Source organism: Heterocephalus glaber, unplaced genomic scaffold (genome assembly GCF_053883595.1).
Source record: "Heterocephalus glaber isolate CG9 unplaced genomic scaffold, H.glaber_assembly_v1.0 deba00001444, whole genome shotgun sequence".
NCBI lineage: Eukaryota > Metazoa > Chordata > Mammalia > Rodentia > Bathyergidae > Heterocephalus > Heterocephalus glaber.
This window is the reverse complement of record NW_028258297.1, coordinates 22,069,750-22,084,420: the sequence shown is the minus strand read 5'-3', so window position 1 is coordinate 22,084,420 and position 14,671 is coordinate 22,069,750. Positions and strand designations below refer to the sequence as shown.

General features: G+C 34.7%; 1 protein-coding gene across 2 annotated transcripts in view; it reads right to left on the bottom strand.

Moving 5' to 3' along the window:
- Positions 1 to 14,671, bottom strand: part of Eps8 (EGFR pathway substrate 8, signaling adaptor) — a 162,195-nt gene that overhangs the window by 45,828 nt on the left and 101,696 nt on the right. For both annotated transcript variants that reach the window (XM_087214059.1, XM_004845819.4), the window contains exons 2-6: positions 14,033 to 14,112; positions 12,521 to 12,597; positions 3,551 to 3,618; positions 2,419 to 2,580; positions 2,141 to 2,290 (exon numbers count right to left, since the gene is read on the bottom strand). In XM_087214059.1, the coding sequence (XP_087070185.1) occupies positions 2,141 to 2,290; positions 2,419 to 2,580; positions 3,551 to 3,618; positions 12,521 to 12,597; positions 14,033 to 14,091 (516 nt within the window). In that variant the 5' untranslated portion in view covers positions 14,092 to 14,112. The remainder of the gene's footprint in view (positions 1 to 2,140; positions 2,291 to 2,418; positions 2,581 to 3,550; positions 3,619 to 12,520; positions 12,598 to 14,032; positions 14,113 to 14,671) is intronic.

Below are 14,671 nucleotides of genomic sequence, written 5' to 3'. Positions count from 1 at the left end.
TATTTATAGCCAGTGGTTATTATGTATATAGGGCTGTGGCTGATGTATTCATTTTCTATTTTTGTGCCTGCTTACTCTCTGTAATTATGTATGTCTTTCTCAAATATGTATGCTGCATATTCTTTTATAGTAAGCATTGATAATCATAAAATTTTAGATCTCAACGGAGATTTCAAGATCTTCTAATCTGTTGTTCTTTTCTAGTTAGAGAAATCAAAATAATTTATGAAATGGCCTGGCCAAGGTCATGTTGACAGTGAAATAAACAGTGCCAATGCCTCCCAAAGCAGTCCATAGGAATGTCTTCATCCCAGTGAGACATGACAAACATCAAGCCAAGGCTTTCTATTATAGGAATATTCAAACTAATCATGCCTACAAATACTGAGCTTCTTAAAGGGAGATTATTTTTCTAAGAGAAATTTTACCACTATGGTGGGAAAGATCTCTGAATGAAGTCTCTCAAAAAAACCCGAAAACTCAAAATTGATATTATAAGACGATCCACATAAAAGAGATTGTAGTATGTTTCACTGCATTTAGATATTTTTAATCAGCCAAGGAAATCAATGTCTTATATAAGGACTATGGCACTAATGAGCAAATGTGTTTAGTGTCACTTAGTGATACAAGAGCTTTAGTTAGAATAAAAGAGTATTCAATAAATCTACTTTGAACCCATCCAATACCAAAGAAGACATTCATTTTATTCCCAAAACTGATATCCAGGAACTTTATTCACATGGTACTGTAGATCTTTGCTCTCAAGAAGACTTTGAGAGTATAAATACAAACATCAAATTTCAAATATCCTTTGACTTAGTACTCTGTTTTGAAAATGTCTGAATTTAATTTCACTATCCTTTCAGAGCAAAATATTCACTGTAATATTTATTGATTTTATAATCTAGTTTTACAAAATTCTTCATATAATTTATGACTTTTAAATGGACTACAGTGTACAAAAACCTTGATGAACATCTAATATACAGATTACTAAAATGCCACTGATCCTTTCAAACAAAAATTTAAACAATCATCTATAATATCAATTGAAAGTAGAAGATATTTATAAAATAAACTGCTTACAGTCAATCTAAATTTATCTATGATTTTTTTTTTTGGTACTGGAGATCAAACTCGGGACCTTGCGCTTGTGAGGCAGGCGCCAGAACCACTGAGCTAAATCCCCAGCCCTACCTATGATATTTTAATGTCGAAGAAATACAAGAAAAATCCAGTATTTCTTTATGTTGGCCTTCCAGAATTTCTTCATAAGAAAAAAGTTACAAGTATATTCTATTACACAATCAAAATGATAAATCACTGCTTTGATAAGGTACCAATCAACACAAAACTATTTCTTTCTTAGAGAAATCAACTCAGGAAATAAAGACATTCAAGGCTGAAGATAACTTCTGAGTTCTAATAAGGCATCACAAATTATAATCATTTGAAAATTATAGCATATTTTGAAATATAAATTTTCAGGATATAGCCTATTATTACTGGCCACTACACACAACTGTTTTCACACAGCACTTAAGGATTGCAAAACCTGTGCAATTATTCAAGTAACACAACTACACGGTGAACTTTAAACCAGTATCATAGGAAATGTCCAAGTGCATCACTGCAATAACCTGTACTATGATCAGTGTGGAACAAAATAGAAAAGTAGCAAGATTATTAACTGTCTACGAAATATGGGTTTTGAAAATTCAAGTTTTAATTATAAGCCCAAGATCCTTGATGAGAATTTAATATATTATCTATACTTTTTAAACAAAATAAACAAAATGCATCTGAATTTTTAATGTCACTCTATTTTCCTCTTTACTTAGCATGGAAACACTCAGGAATATATACTAGTATAGTATATACCCAGTATATTCTAAGGTATTGGTTTTTCACACAAAAGTCTCAGCAATGAAAATGCTAGTACAGGCCGGAGATTTAGCTCAGTGGTTCCACTGCCTGCCTCGCAAGCGCAAGGACCCGAGTTCAATCCCGGGTACTAAAAAAAAAAAAAAGAAAATGCTAGTACAATACAGTACCTAACAGTCATCTAATAAAAATAAATAATTAAGAAGACAGGACAGAACAACTGTTTAGGGGAGAAGAAGTCACCCTTCTTTACCTTAATCTCATCACACTGGAAAAGATGAAGATCTGGCTTGTTCTGAGTCGGCTCTTTGCACACCAGGGCAAGAATTGAATCATAGTTGCAGGAATGCATTACAGCTTGGCAGTGCTGGATTGTGTTTAAAGGAAAATTCTCCAATTCATTCTGTAAGTAAAATAAATATTTTATTTTGTCAAACTTCCACCCACTTTCTTATAATCTGACCTGATGCTACACATGAATATTTGTGGCATTTTCTTGAAAATAAAATTGTGTAACTTTTACAAACTTGCCTTTGACTCTAAATCAATCAGGCTCACGGCTCGGTCATCCACTTGAAGAATCATATCTTGAGTCCATACTTTGCCCTTGGCATCGAGCAATTTCAGCTTCCTTATTCCATCATCAACTGTTATCATAGCATCTTTCCGATCCAGAACAAAGGTAGTCAGGTGCTTGTCAGTAGGAAGAAAGGAAAATATTTATAATACACACACATAAGACCTGTTAATACACAATTTCCAAAAGAAAGCAGAATTAACCTGAGGTCAGATAGCAGAAAAGTGAAGGACAAACATAATGTACTGTACACCTTCATGACTGTTTTACTCAGAGAATGAAGGCAAGCAGGGTTTGTTGAATACGCAGGATAATGTCTGGATTCACAAGATATCTAAATCTATTTCACATTGAGCCATGTTGAGCTGCAATAGTGTGACATAGAAACAAATTCTTAACAGCTTAAATAGATTTCTTTTTAAATAAACCTTCCTCCACTTTATTATGGTTATTTAAGTGCCACACAATGGCAGTCTAGATGGTAGTTACAATGTTCTGGACATGAATACCTCATAGTACCAACAGCAGTCCTATTCTGTATCAACTGTCAGGCTTCTCACTCTACTGATACCACTTTCTGAAACAAAATTAAGTATGCTTGAGGTAAGTAAAAAAATAAAAATAAGAGCAATTTAAAAATTACTTCCCTGCTCAAATATTTTCTATTATAAGCAGAGGTCACCTAGATTCCAATTAAGAGCAAATACTTTAAAAGATAACAACAGAGCAACAATGAAAAAGAAATCATTGTTTAAATAGAACTAGTAATGACTTTAGACTCACTTTATTAAGGTTTAATTTCAAGAAGATTCTAGAGTACAAAATAGAAGCCTTTGTTTTAACTGAAATAGGGCTGGGAGTGATCAATGAGTACTGGTTATGATTTTAATTTATTCATTATGAAAACAGAACTCAGACTAACATAATACTTCTATATGTAACATTCTTGGGTACCAAATCGAAACCAAAGGTCGACACAACTTAAAATACATCATACGAATAAAATAAAACATGATTCTGATTTTACTTCCAATTTTTGTTTCCCTCGAGAATCTTACAACATTACCAAACATCAAAGAGGCTTACTTCAACTCGGTACTGGGATATATCTGACACACTGCTGACACTGTCACGGGCATAATTCTTCCTTTGTTCTGAAACATAAATTTTAAAAGCCATTATTAACCAGTAGCAGGATGAAGTTCATGTATTGGAGTCAGGTGGTCATCTCTAGAACTAGTCTATCTCACATATAAATACAGCTGTTGACAAATCACCATTGTGGGGTGTATCTGAAAACACTCACTGTTCATTGTAAATCCAAAAGCCACAAGAAAGCCTAAATGATATGCAAGAACCCTTTAATCAGAGGTAAATTTTGAGAATTTGAAATGTTAACAAGATTATAAATGTTCTAGGAAAAAAGTTACTTCAGCAAAAGGTTTTATTAATCAGGGACCTACTATTTGTTAAAAGATAATGAAAACCATCCTGCAAATTGCGTTTGTTAATGCACTGAGATAAAAATATAATTGCAAATATTGCCACAGACACTGTATTATATGAGTTAGACTACATTGTTAAATAATAGGCACTAAAAGGAACACTTCCTTTCACAACGCCTAAATGATGGACAGTGTTAGAGGAGATTTAAACCATAATTCAATCATATGATTGCTATTAAACAGTAACGATTTTCACATGTCAATACAACACACAAGTGTGATGCTCAGAATTGTAGAAACAAGCTGCTAGGAAAAATGAGAAAGTCAGCTAGACAGTCACCACACCAAAGTACTTAAAAAAGTAAATGAAATCTTTAATTTTCTAGAATGCTGCAAAACCAAAAAAGAATATTAAAATATAAAATATCCATTGGCGATAGTTGGTACTTGTTACTTTCTATGGAGCAACTTGGTGATTTGTAAATTTAGAGTTGTGCTGGTTCTTCTAAAGCAGAATGCTATGATGAGGAACTCTAAGAGAGGAATTAGATGATTTTTAAATTCTAAGTTTGGTTCTGTTACCGAGTAAGAAACTAAATGTGGTCAAAACACTGAATGGTCTGTCTCAGCATCCTTATTGGGAAATGAAAGGGTCAGACAACATAAAACCTAAAGACCCCTAAGGTCTTAAATTCTGACGTACACACATTACATGTATGTGTGTATATGTACACAAGAGACAGTCCCTGATGACCAAGATTTTCTAAATTTAAACATGTTACTATGCCACTCTTAAACATGCCTATAACAGCATGAAAGTTTTGCTGAACACAAAGGAAAGCAAGTACAAAACATTAATTATATCTGCAGTCTCAAAATGTTAACACAGATTGTTGTGCTTCATAACACATCTCCAAGCAATAAACTTTTCTTGTATATTTACTTATAAAACTTAGATGAAAAGCTTTTGTTTTTGCAGCATTAAAATTACTTAATAAAAAAAATATTTAAAAAATTACTTAATAAAACCAGACACACCACAAAATTCAGACTCTGCTACCTTTCTTTTTTTGTTTCGATGATGACCTGAAGAAGTACGATCCATCTGGTCCTACCAAAATAATGCGGTCAAAAAGAAAGATCCGGTTTCACCTCAATTTTCTACCCCAGTTTAAGAAAACATAAGCCTTTGTTGTGTCACTGTATTTCAACTATCAAAAAAAGTGAACAACCATAACTTTTCTGATTATTAACTGAGGATTAATCAATATGAGATGTTAATAACTGTCCATAGTTGTTTTGGGGGACAGCATTATATCTCTTGAAATAAACTATATAATTCAGGGACATATCTGACAAAAGCACTTCTAGAAATATTTCAAAGTCACTAACTAGTTCTTCATCATCCTATTCTAACTCAGCTTTCCGTGATAGACTCAAAACACGGGAGCACTCCTACCTCTTTTGATCTGATCTGAAAACAGCAGAAGAAATGACGGGGTTGGCATGTTATCAAATTATGAAGTAGTTGCTTTAGGATATTAAAATGCTTTACTGGGTCTTTCAGATAAGTGACTGGCAAACAGCTGAAGGTCCAAATGGCTTGCATTTCCTCATTATGTGGTGGTAAGAATCCATTTCCCCAGATTTCTTAATAGTTATCCTCCCAACATAATTCACCCAAACAGAAAAGGCTATTTGATAGCATTGTGACATCAACCCATCTCTCTGCTGACATACAAAGTAAGGTGTCATTTCTAATATTTTAAGCCAAAAAACTAAAAACCCATTTTAGGAATTCTGCAACTACCTTCTTTCTCATGTTATACAATAAATAAGATGCATATTACAGAAAATTGCTCTTAAAAGATTCTAAAAGTGTATTAATGCCATAAAATGGATTAAAAAATAAACTAGTAGTCTAGTGATTTTAAGTCAATGAATAAAACATTAACATTTTAATAATGATTTCAAAAGAAGAGTCCTAAAATGCAACTGTAGTGCACTTTTCTATGAGAATCATATATACTCACAAGTACAGTTGTAAATAGTAATTATGCTCCTAAACAGAAAGCCTCACCAAAGCCTTAAAATAGTATAAAAATCCTGAATGAAGCTTTCTCTATTACTCAAGATTTAGCGTCCAAAAAAGTTCATCGCTTTCTCTAACACTGGTTCCCAAGCTTGGCTGCCCACAAGAAGGGACGTAAACACACACGGCGTGGGTCTTGTCCCCAGAACTCTCCAAGGATGGGTCTCAGCTGCAGCCCAGGGTATCTGAATGTGCAGCCAAGGCTGAAAACCACTACTCACAATCGGTATCATCATCTACTATATGCTACCCCCTTAAGCAGAACATTTCCCTATCCAAATTAAGAGTGTAAATCATGGTCAAATGACATAGTAGAAAATATGTATAGGAATAAATCTGGTAGTGGAGATTTGGGTTTCTAGTGTGGTAAGCTTCTCAACTCCTAATATAAGAGTAATTCAGTCTTTCCCCATCTACCCCTGCTTCTGTCTCTCTGTCTTTGAGAATCAAATATAATGAGGAATAAACTTTACCTGCTTACAGTAACACTTGCTGTGTTTCGCTATTTTTTTCTATTGGTTTTCATCCTATGAGTAGTACATAAACTCAGTCAAGGTCAACCTTCAGGTCAGAAATATTATATTCAGATTTTAAGTCTTTAATTAGTACAACTATAGCAATATATGGTTCTGCAACTATGAACAAGCATGTAGGTCTCAGTATTTATACTTGATTCCCTTGTATCTGCACTGTTGCTTATGGGTAATAAATACAGCAACATCTGAAACAGGGAACAGTAGAGGTAAAGCTAATATACATAGGCTCACTTTCCCTTTTTGTAAACATGAAGTATTGCTTAGAAAGTAAGGCTCTGTCCATTAAAAAGAAAAAAATGTGGCTCTGTTGTGCATTGGACAGTGCATTGGACTTCTAGCAAGCATTTTTGTTTTGTTTGGTACCAGGGATTGAACTCAGGTCTAAATCCAGGGCCCTAGCAAGCATTTTTGAAAGAAAAAATGTATTAAAAGAAGCTGTTGAACATTTCTCCTTCTAACTAAAACAATGGGTACAACAAACTTTCAACCACAGTGACGAATTCCTTTTTCAATAGTTCAGTGAATAAGTATGGAATTTCTACAGCGGAGAGGTACTGCAATAAGAAGCACTAAGTTATGTTACAAGCTCTCATTATCAGGCAACTACAATCATAGCTTCACAAATCAATATCCAAACCAAAGACCATTTTACAAAAACAAGCAAGAAGCCAGGTATGGTGGCACACGCTTGTAATCCCAGCCTTCTGGGAGGCTAAAGCAGAACGATCTAAAGTTTGAAGACAGCTTGGATAACTGAGCAGCTCCCTATCTTAAAAAAATGTTTAAATGGGCTGGGCATGCAGCTCAGGGCAAGGTCCTGGGGTTCAATTACCAATACTGCATTTAAACAAAAAGATCACTTTTACAAAGTTGCTTAACTTAAGATTTTCAGCCTGTTCAAAAAATAATTAAAAGGGCTTATTTCGTGAGTATAAAATCAACTTTAAAGTTCACAGTGAAGTTGAAAAAGTGCTGAACTGTTTTGGACTCACCTGCTCTGGCACCTTCTACTAAGCTGAACTTTTATGCTAACATTGCCCAATATCCTGATCCATTTACTTCTTTAAAAACACAACATTTTGCTCTTAAAGATTTCAATGTTTTTCTCGTGAAATACACACTCTAAAACAAAAGGATGGGAAAGAGAAAAAAAAAAGCAACGCTTGCACGTGTAAGAAATTGCTTGGCCTTCAATTAGACAGAGTCTAGCTTCAAACAAAAAGCAGGAGACAGAGGCAGGAAAGAAAGATAGCTATAAAAAGAAAACTATGCGAGTCAGGTATTGGCTAAGGAAACAGGCACTTTCAGGACACTGCTATGAGAAAGGTGAGGAAAGCACTGCTGAGAAACACAAGACTGCTCTTAGTAAACCCAAGTGTACAGAAAGTGAGCGGTCTGTAGGTTACTTGGACTCAGTTCTTACCAGAACCTCCCTGACAAAACAAAAGCAGGAAAAATACAATTTTTTTAACTTGTTAGTATTACAAAAAGGTCAAATGTAGGCTAAAGTAAGATTTGGGAGAGTGCTTTTTATATTTATCCAACATTATTCAGCCTTTTGATATAAATATCAATGTGAGTTATTATAACAAAAGATTACTAATTAGTAATTCCATCAAACTGGAGTTCTTCTGGAGAAGATAAGATGGTTTTAAGCATTTATCATAATTGGCCATATTGTAAGTTTTGCAAAATCTAATTCAAAAGAGTTACTTTTCTAGAAAGGTCAGTTATTCAGAACAGCAGAAAACCCATACTTAAATAAATCCTCTGCACAGCCCTTTGAGATCCTGTAATGTAAACTCTGTAATGGGAAAGATTCTCAATTCCACATTCAGGACCTATTTACTAATCAGATTCTGTGTGTACTTTCTCAGCCCACAGTTCCTGGATGCAAAACTAGAGCAGGCATGTTAATAACAGGGAGAGCCAACAGGGTTAGGATCCGGCCTCATGGAAAGAGCAGACCCAAATATCCCAAAAGAATGAAATTTGGAATGAGCTGGTGCAAAGGTAAGTGACATGGCTTCTGAGAACCTCACAGCACACAAGCAGCAGGCACACTCATGACCCTCTGAGTCACCAGCAAGTGTTACCGGCGTCACACCCAGAGAGAAATGAATATTTAATATGCTTGACAACTATTTCCTTTTTAAAAATTTCAAATTTTACTGCTTAAAGACTTTCACAAACATTAGCTGGAGAAATATACATGAAATCTCAGTTCCATAACACCAGTTGCTACATGAAATGTTACTGTCATGAGATAATTAGAAGAGAAAGAAATGAGTACTTATTTTACCAAGTAAGAGATATACTTTGTTGGAGATGTAGTGATGCAGAGCCTTTCACATGCAGGCTTGGAAATTTCTTGTATAATAACAAAGAAATGACAAAATAGTTATTAAGGCTGAAGCATATTTTAACTATTTTCCTTTAACAGTTAACACATCCCCCCAAAAAAGGTTTATTGTCATGTAAGACACAACACAATTTTTTTTTCTAGCATGCTTTATGAGTGATAAGCTTTAAAATATGTGATGAAGGCTATTTCTCAATCTGGTCAAAGTATTGCTACAATTATTTATCTAATAGGGTCTATATATCATCACGTTAATATCAAAATACTAACTTGGAGGGTTTTGATGAATCTGAGAATGCAGAACAGACAGTGACACTCCAGTATCCTTCCCATTCCTATGATAGTCATTATTTCTGTTTTCTCAGACAAACTTGCCATACTGTCACCATCATTTCTATTTTATAGAGGAGGAAACAGGAGCCAATAGGTTAAGTCATTTGTTCAAAACAGCAGCAATTTGGTGGGGTAGCTCTAACCCACAATGCCTTTGTGAGCACACTGACTAGGAGCAATGTGTCCCATCTGGAAAGCGTTTTCATGAAAGAGACAAGCTGCAGGAAACCTCTGTACAGCATCTCATCCAGAGATACTGTGACCTTCATCAGGAAAACTAGACAGTGGCCCCTATCACGTAGGTCATGTGACACCCACAAAGGCATATTAATTCTTAGAAGATTTATTCAACAAGCTTAATACTTGTGAAAGAAGAATTTTTAAAGAAGATTCATGAATTGTAAGGAAATAAACTATCTCTTCATCAAATTTTCAGTTAAAAGTATGTATGTAGACCGGGATGCTAAACAGTCCCAAAGCTAAATAAAAGACTTCATCTAGAATGTACTGCAAAAGTTTGTTCAAGATATGAATATATTTTTCATTGTCACTGAGCAAATCTATCTATATACTCAACAGACACTTACTGTTAACATGTAATGTGTAAGAGAGAAGGCACCTTGTGTATGTGTATGTGTATGTATGTGTGAGTGTGTGCGCGTGTGCCTGCGCATGCATGCATGTGTACAGTAAGTCAGGAGGGAGTGGTGAATGTTAGATACAAACAGGCATGGAATAATAAGCACCACTTCAAGGCACTTGAAGCCATCTTCTAAGCCCAATATATTGTTGTATTTCTATCTCATAAATGCCTCTTTGATTTGCCCCTTTCCACCTCACTCTTTGTATCTTCTGTTTTATGTATACACTGCTCATTTTCATAACACTATACAAAATTTGTCATATTTTCTTATGATTATTTTTCTAAAATTTTTGTGATTTTGATAAATCATTTAACTACAAAAAGGGGCCTCAGATTGCTTTACATATAAAAGGCAGGAAAATAAAAATTTACTACTTAACAGTAAAAATTTTTAATTCTTGGAGCTAAGATTTTATGAAGTTTCACTCAACGCAAAAAAAATAAAATTTATAAGTAAGTTCTATTTTTTATCATCATTTTTTTCTTAGGTTTCCAAAAATAGACTTTTGGACCTGTGCTTTTATGAGAGGATTAATTACTGCTTAAGAAAAAGTCTTAGAAAAAGAAAAGTCTTAGTTATTAGATGACTAAATTTGTCTATATTTCTTAAATCTCTGATTTACCTATTTCCATTTGTACTTATCAAATATATTTTCAATTTTGCTACAAGTGACCCAAGACAAATTTCACTCCCCCGAATAAAATGCATTAAAGGCTGCTCATTACTGATAAATAATGTTTAAATACATTAGTGTGAGTCTCCCTACTATGTTTTGTGTACATTTTTCCAATCTCATTTCCCAGCAGACTGCCTTTTGCTTCCAAGTTAACACCAAAGTGCTTGTAGTTCATGAATTCTTTACATTCATTCTACAAGTGGTTACCTTGCATAAATTACGCATTAGCCATTGTGCTAAAAAGCATAACTAATCCTGAAGTGAACAAGAAAAATGTGGGCCATTTGCATAGGGCCCAGAGTCTAGCTTAAGGAGGCTTCAGGCGCTGCTGGTTACAGCATCCTCCCACCACGTGTCTGGAGAACACAGCTTACCTTTAAGAGCTCAGCTCCAGCCACAGCCCTCTGGGAAATCCCTGCTGCTCACCCTCCCCCCTCTTAAAAGAGCTGCCCACTCCTGCCCAGGTACACACTGCTATGCGAGCATGGTCAGCCCTTTATGACGATAATGTATGTATGTATGTGTAAGCAATGACAATCTCTTATCCAAGAAATTAATGAAAGAACTTGGAAATAGAAACTTGGATGATCACAGCCTAGGGCACTGATACACTTAATAAATATCTGTCCAGAAATGAAGGATGAAGGAAATTATGACTTTATTTTCACAAAAATTTTTTCTTTTTTGATTTTCTTCAAGTCACTGGAGATTATGAGTTCCCTTAAAATTGGGATATTCAAGTTCGGTATTAAATCCATTTCATGGTTTATAAATGTAAAACAGAAAAGGAACCACAGACGTTTAAAATTAATTATTAATCATTCTTATCACAGCCACAAAGTTACAAATCTAGATAACATAACAAAGAATTCCAAAATGTTGTTGGTTCCTATAGTACATAATAATAATCTCAACAAAGACAGTAAATATATACAGTGTGTTCTGCTTGCCAACCACAGTTTTAAAAGAATTTTACATTTACTAACTCTTTTTTTTTTTTTTTGGTACTGGGGATCAAACTTGGGTCCTTGCACTTGCAAGGCAGGCGACAAAACCACTGAGCTAAATCCCTGGCCCTAACATTTACTAACTCTTAATTCTCATATCAATGCTACCAGATAGCACCATTATAGAGATAAGCAAAACCAGGTGAAGTAATTTGTCCAAGACCTAATAAATGGTAGAACTGGATTTAAACCTAGGAAGTCTACTTCTAGACTCTTTTCTGTTACCCATAACATCATCCTAATTCCTTATTGTTCAACAATAATAAAAGGCTATTGAGACCCTGAACAAATGAGTACCTTCTTAAATGTATGTGATATATTCCAAGAGTCCTCAACTTCCTTATACTAACTTCTACCTACTTTATACCTGTATCTGAAGTTTTAAAACTTATGTACAGGGCCGGGGATTTAGCTCAGTGGTTCCGGCGCCTGCCTCGCAAGCTCAAGGTCCCGAGTTCGATCCCCGGTACCAAAAAAAAATTATGTACATATAAGATAAACTTGAGTGAGTACGGGAAGTTAGAGATCGATCAGAGAGAAAGCCTATTTTATGGTACAGAAAGAAATTATACAAAGTGTTTATCATGCTGTAATAATACTTAAAGTTCAAGAGCTATAAGGAAAAAGTTCTGTCATCTGTCAGCCCATAATCAACTGGACCAATCACAAAATCAGCAAACATACTGCAAATAGCAAATGGAAAAACTCACCAAGAGGCACTGATTGGTGCCATGCAAAACAATTCCAAACCACTGCGATACATTTTATCTTCCAAATTATATGACAGAGGCACAGTCCATAACTTTGGAAGCTTCTGTGGAAACTTTTTAAAAATAATCTTTACCTAGCTGTCACTACTTCATTTCAAATAATAAACATAAGGTATGGGTTCAAACTATGATTTTGAAGACATGAATTCATAAAAAGTGGTGGCAAGCAGACATGAAATAAACAGACATACCATAAAGAGCCTTTGCACTTGTCTTTGAACTGTGTTCTCTGTCATTCTGGGAATAGGTGGGTGATGATCCGTAGCCACTGTAATTAAACATGGTCATGTATTGGGTTCAAGTTCAAAAGAGGTAATAAAATTTCAGAATTAGAAAATAAAAATTCCAATGTACTATGAGGTGTGTTTTGAAGAAAACATACTGAGTTTATACTGAGTTTGCCAAAATGAGCAAGATCCTGCTCTGGTGAGTGGAGAATAAATACAAAATAAACCACATGACCCCAGTAAGGTTGGAGGTTGGTGCAAATCACAGAGTCCTCTCCAATGCCAATTCAGGCTATAGCCAAGAGGACTCAGCAAGGTTGGAACTACCCTAGGAAAGTATAAATTTGCCATATCCAATTCTGAGTGACAACACAGGTATAACACATTCCCAGAGATTTAAACTGCAATGTAATCGACATTGTTTACATAAATACCTAATCTAAATATCAATTTTCATTGAATTTGACTCAGTTTACCCTATATCTTTGCCTCCTATTACTAATATGCTATGTAAAGTAAATACTGATACACTTGTCATTTATTAAGCTCTGAAATCTAGAGTAAAGGATATGGGAGCGGGAGACTGTCAATAAGACAAGTAAGCAAAATAGCTACAACAGAATGTGGTATCTGGTAGAAAACTCATGGATAAGACATGTAAGATCAGAGAATATTTTTATCAGCATATCCAAGAAGACTTCACCACCAAGTTGACATTTAAGCAGAATCTAAAAGAATGGAAAGAAGCTCAACAGGCAGGTGGAGAACCAAGTGAGGGAAAGACATGTGAAACTGGCTAGAGATAGTGCACAATATCTGAGGGAAAATACATTTAATGCAAAGTGCCCAGAATTGATGAATGACTAGAGAAGTAGAGGTAGATCAAGGGCTATTCACATGCTTAAGAATTAAATTTTCATTCCCTAAATAGTGAACATTATCTGTCCTGAAAAAATGAGTGAAATGCATGTCACAATGGCCAATATCAAACAAAAGCATTATGCACAATGTAGAAGACACTGGCCACTTGTGTCAGAGTTGTGATTTCAAGCTGTATGTGGAACCATTGGAAATATTGTTTGCCTGATCTTTCTTTTGTTTTGTTTTACAAAATGGTAAATACCTTGAAGGTCCAGACTGACATTTAACCCTTCTCAAATGACAATATTTTACAAACAACATCAGAAACTCAAAGCTCTGAAGTAGAGTATACAACTACAAAAAGCAATAAAATGTAAAATACCAGATTGAAGCATCTTATGAGATTGTATCACAAGGACTGATATTACTTAACCATCTCATTCTTGCCAGACATGGTGAACTTTTAATGATAATATGGATTAATAATAAAAAGGATTAATGAAGAATGAACTCCATAAAGAAATGCAACTCAATCTTTTCATTAAAAATATTAAAAATTGAAACTACCAAATCCAATTCCCTCAAAACAAATTAAATATAAACCTTTCAACTTACTTCATTTGAGATGGGTACGTTCCAAAACCACTGGGATGGTTAGAAATATGTCCATTCATCGTGGCTCACTCTTTTATGCTCTAAAAATAGAAAGACACATAGGTTAAAGGCAATGTAAGGGTCACGATGTCTTTACTCAAAAGTTACTCATTCAATAAATATGAGTCACTGCCATGAACGATGTTAGAAATGCAAACATAAAGATCTCCACCTTCAAAGGGCTCAGGCTCCAGAGGAAGAGATAGACATTGTAAGCAAATTTAGGCGAGCAAAAGAAAAATCTAAAATATAGTCTTGAGTCTTCTAGGTATATAGGTATAATTCTATATCCTGCCAAGGTCATAGTCATCAACTTTATATTATGTTGTCTGTTATTTCATTCTAAAAGTAATATATGCTAAGTTAAAAAAAATTGGCAAATATATAGAAAAGTACAAAGAGAAAATATCATCTAGAACCCTATCACTTAAAGATAAGTATGAGAGAACATGCTTAGCATGTGTGAGGCCCTGGGTTCAAACCCTAGCACCAAAAGACAGAATCAAATAAACATAGACATTTAACAGCCCTGTCAATTGTTTCCAGTCTTTTTTCTCATGTGTAGTTTCCTTTCTTCCTTCCATCTCTCATTTCTTCCCT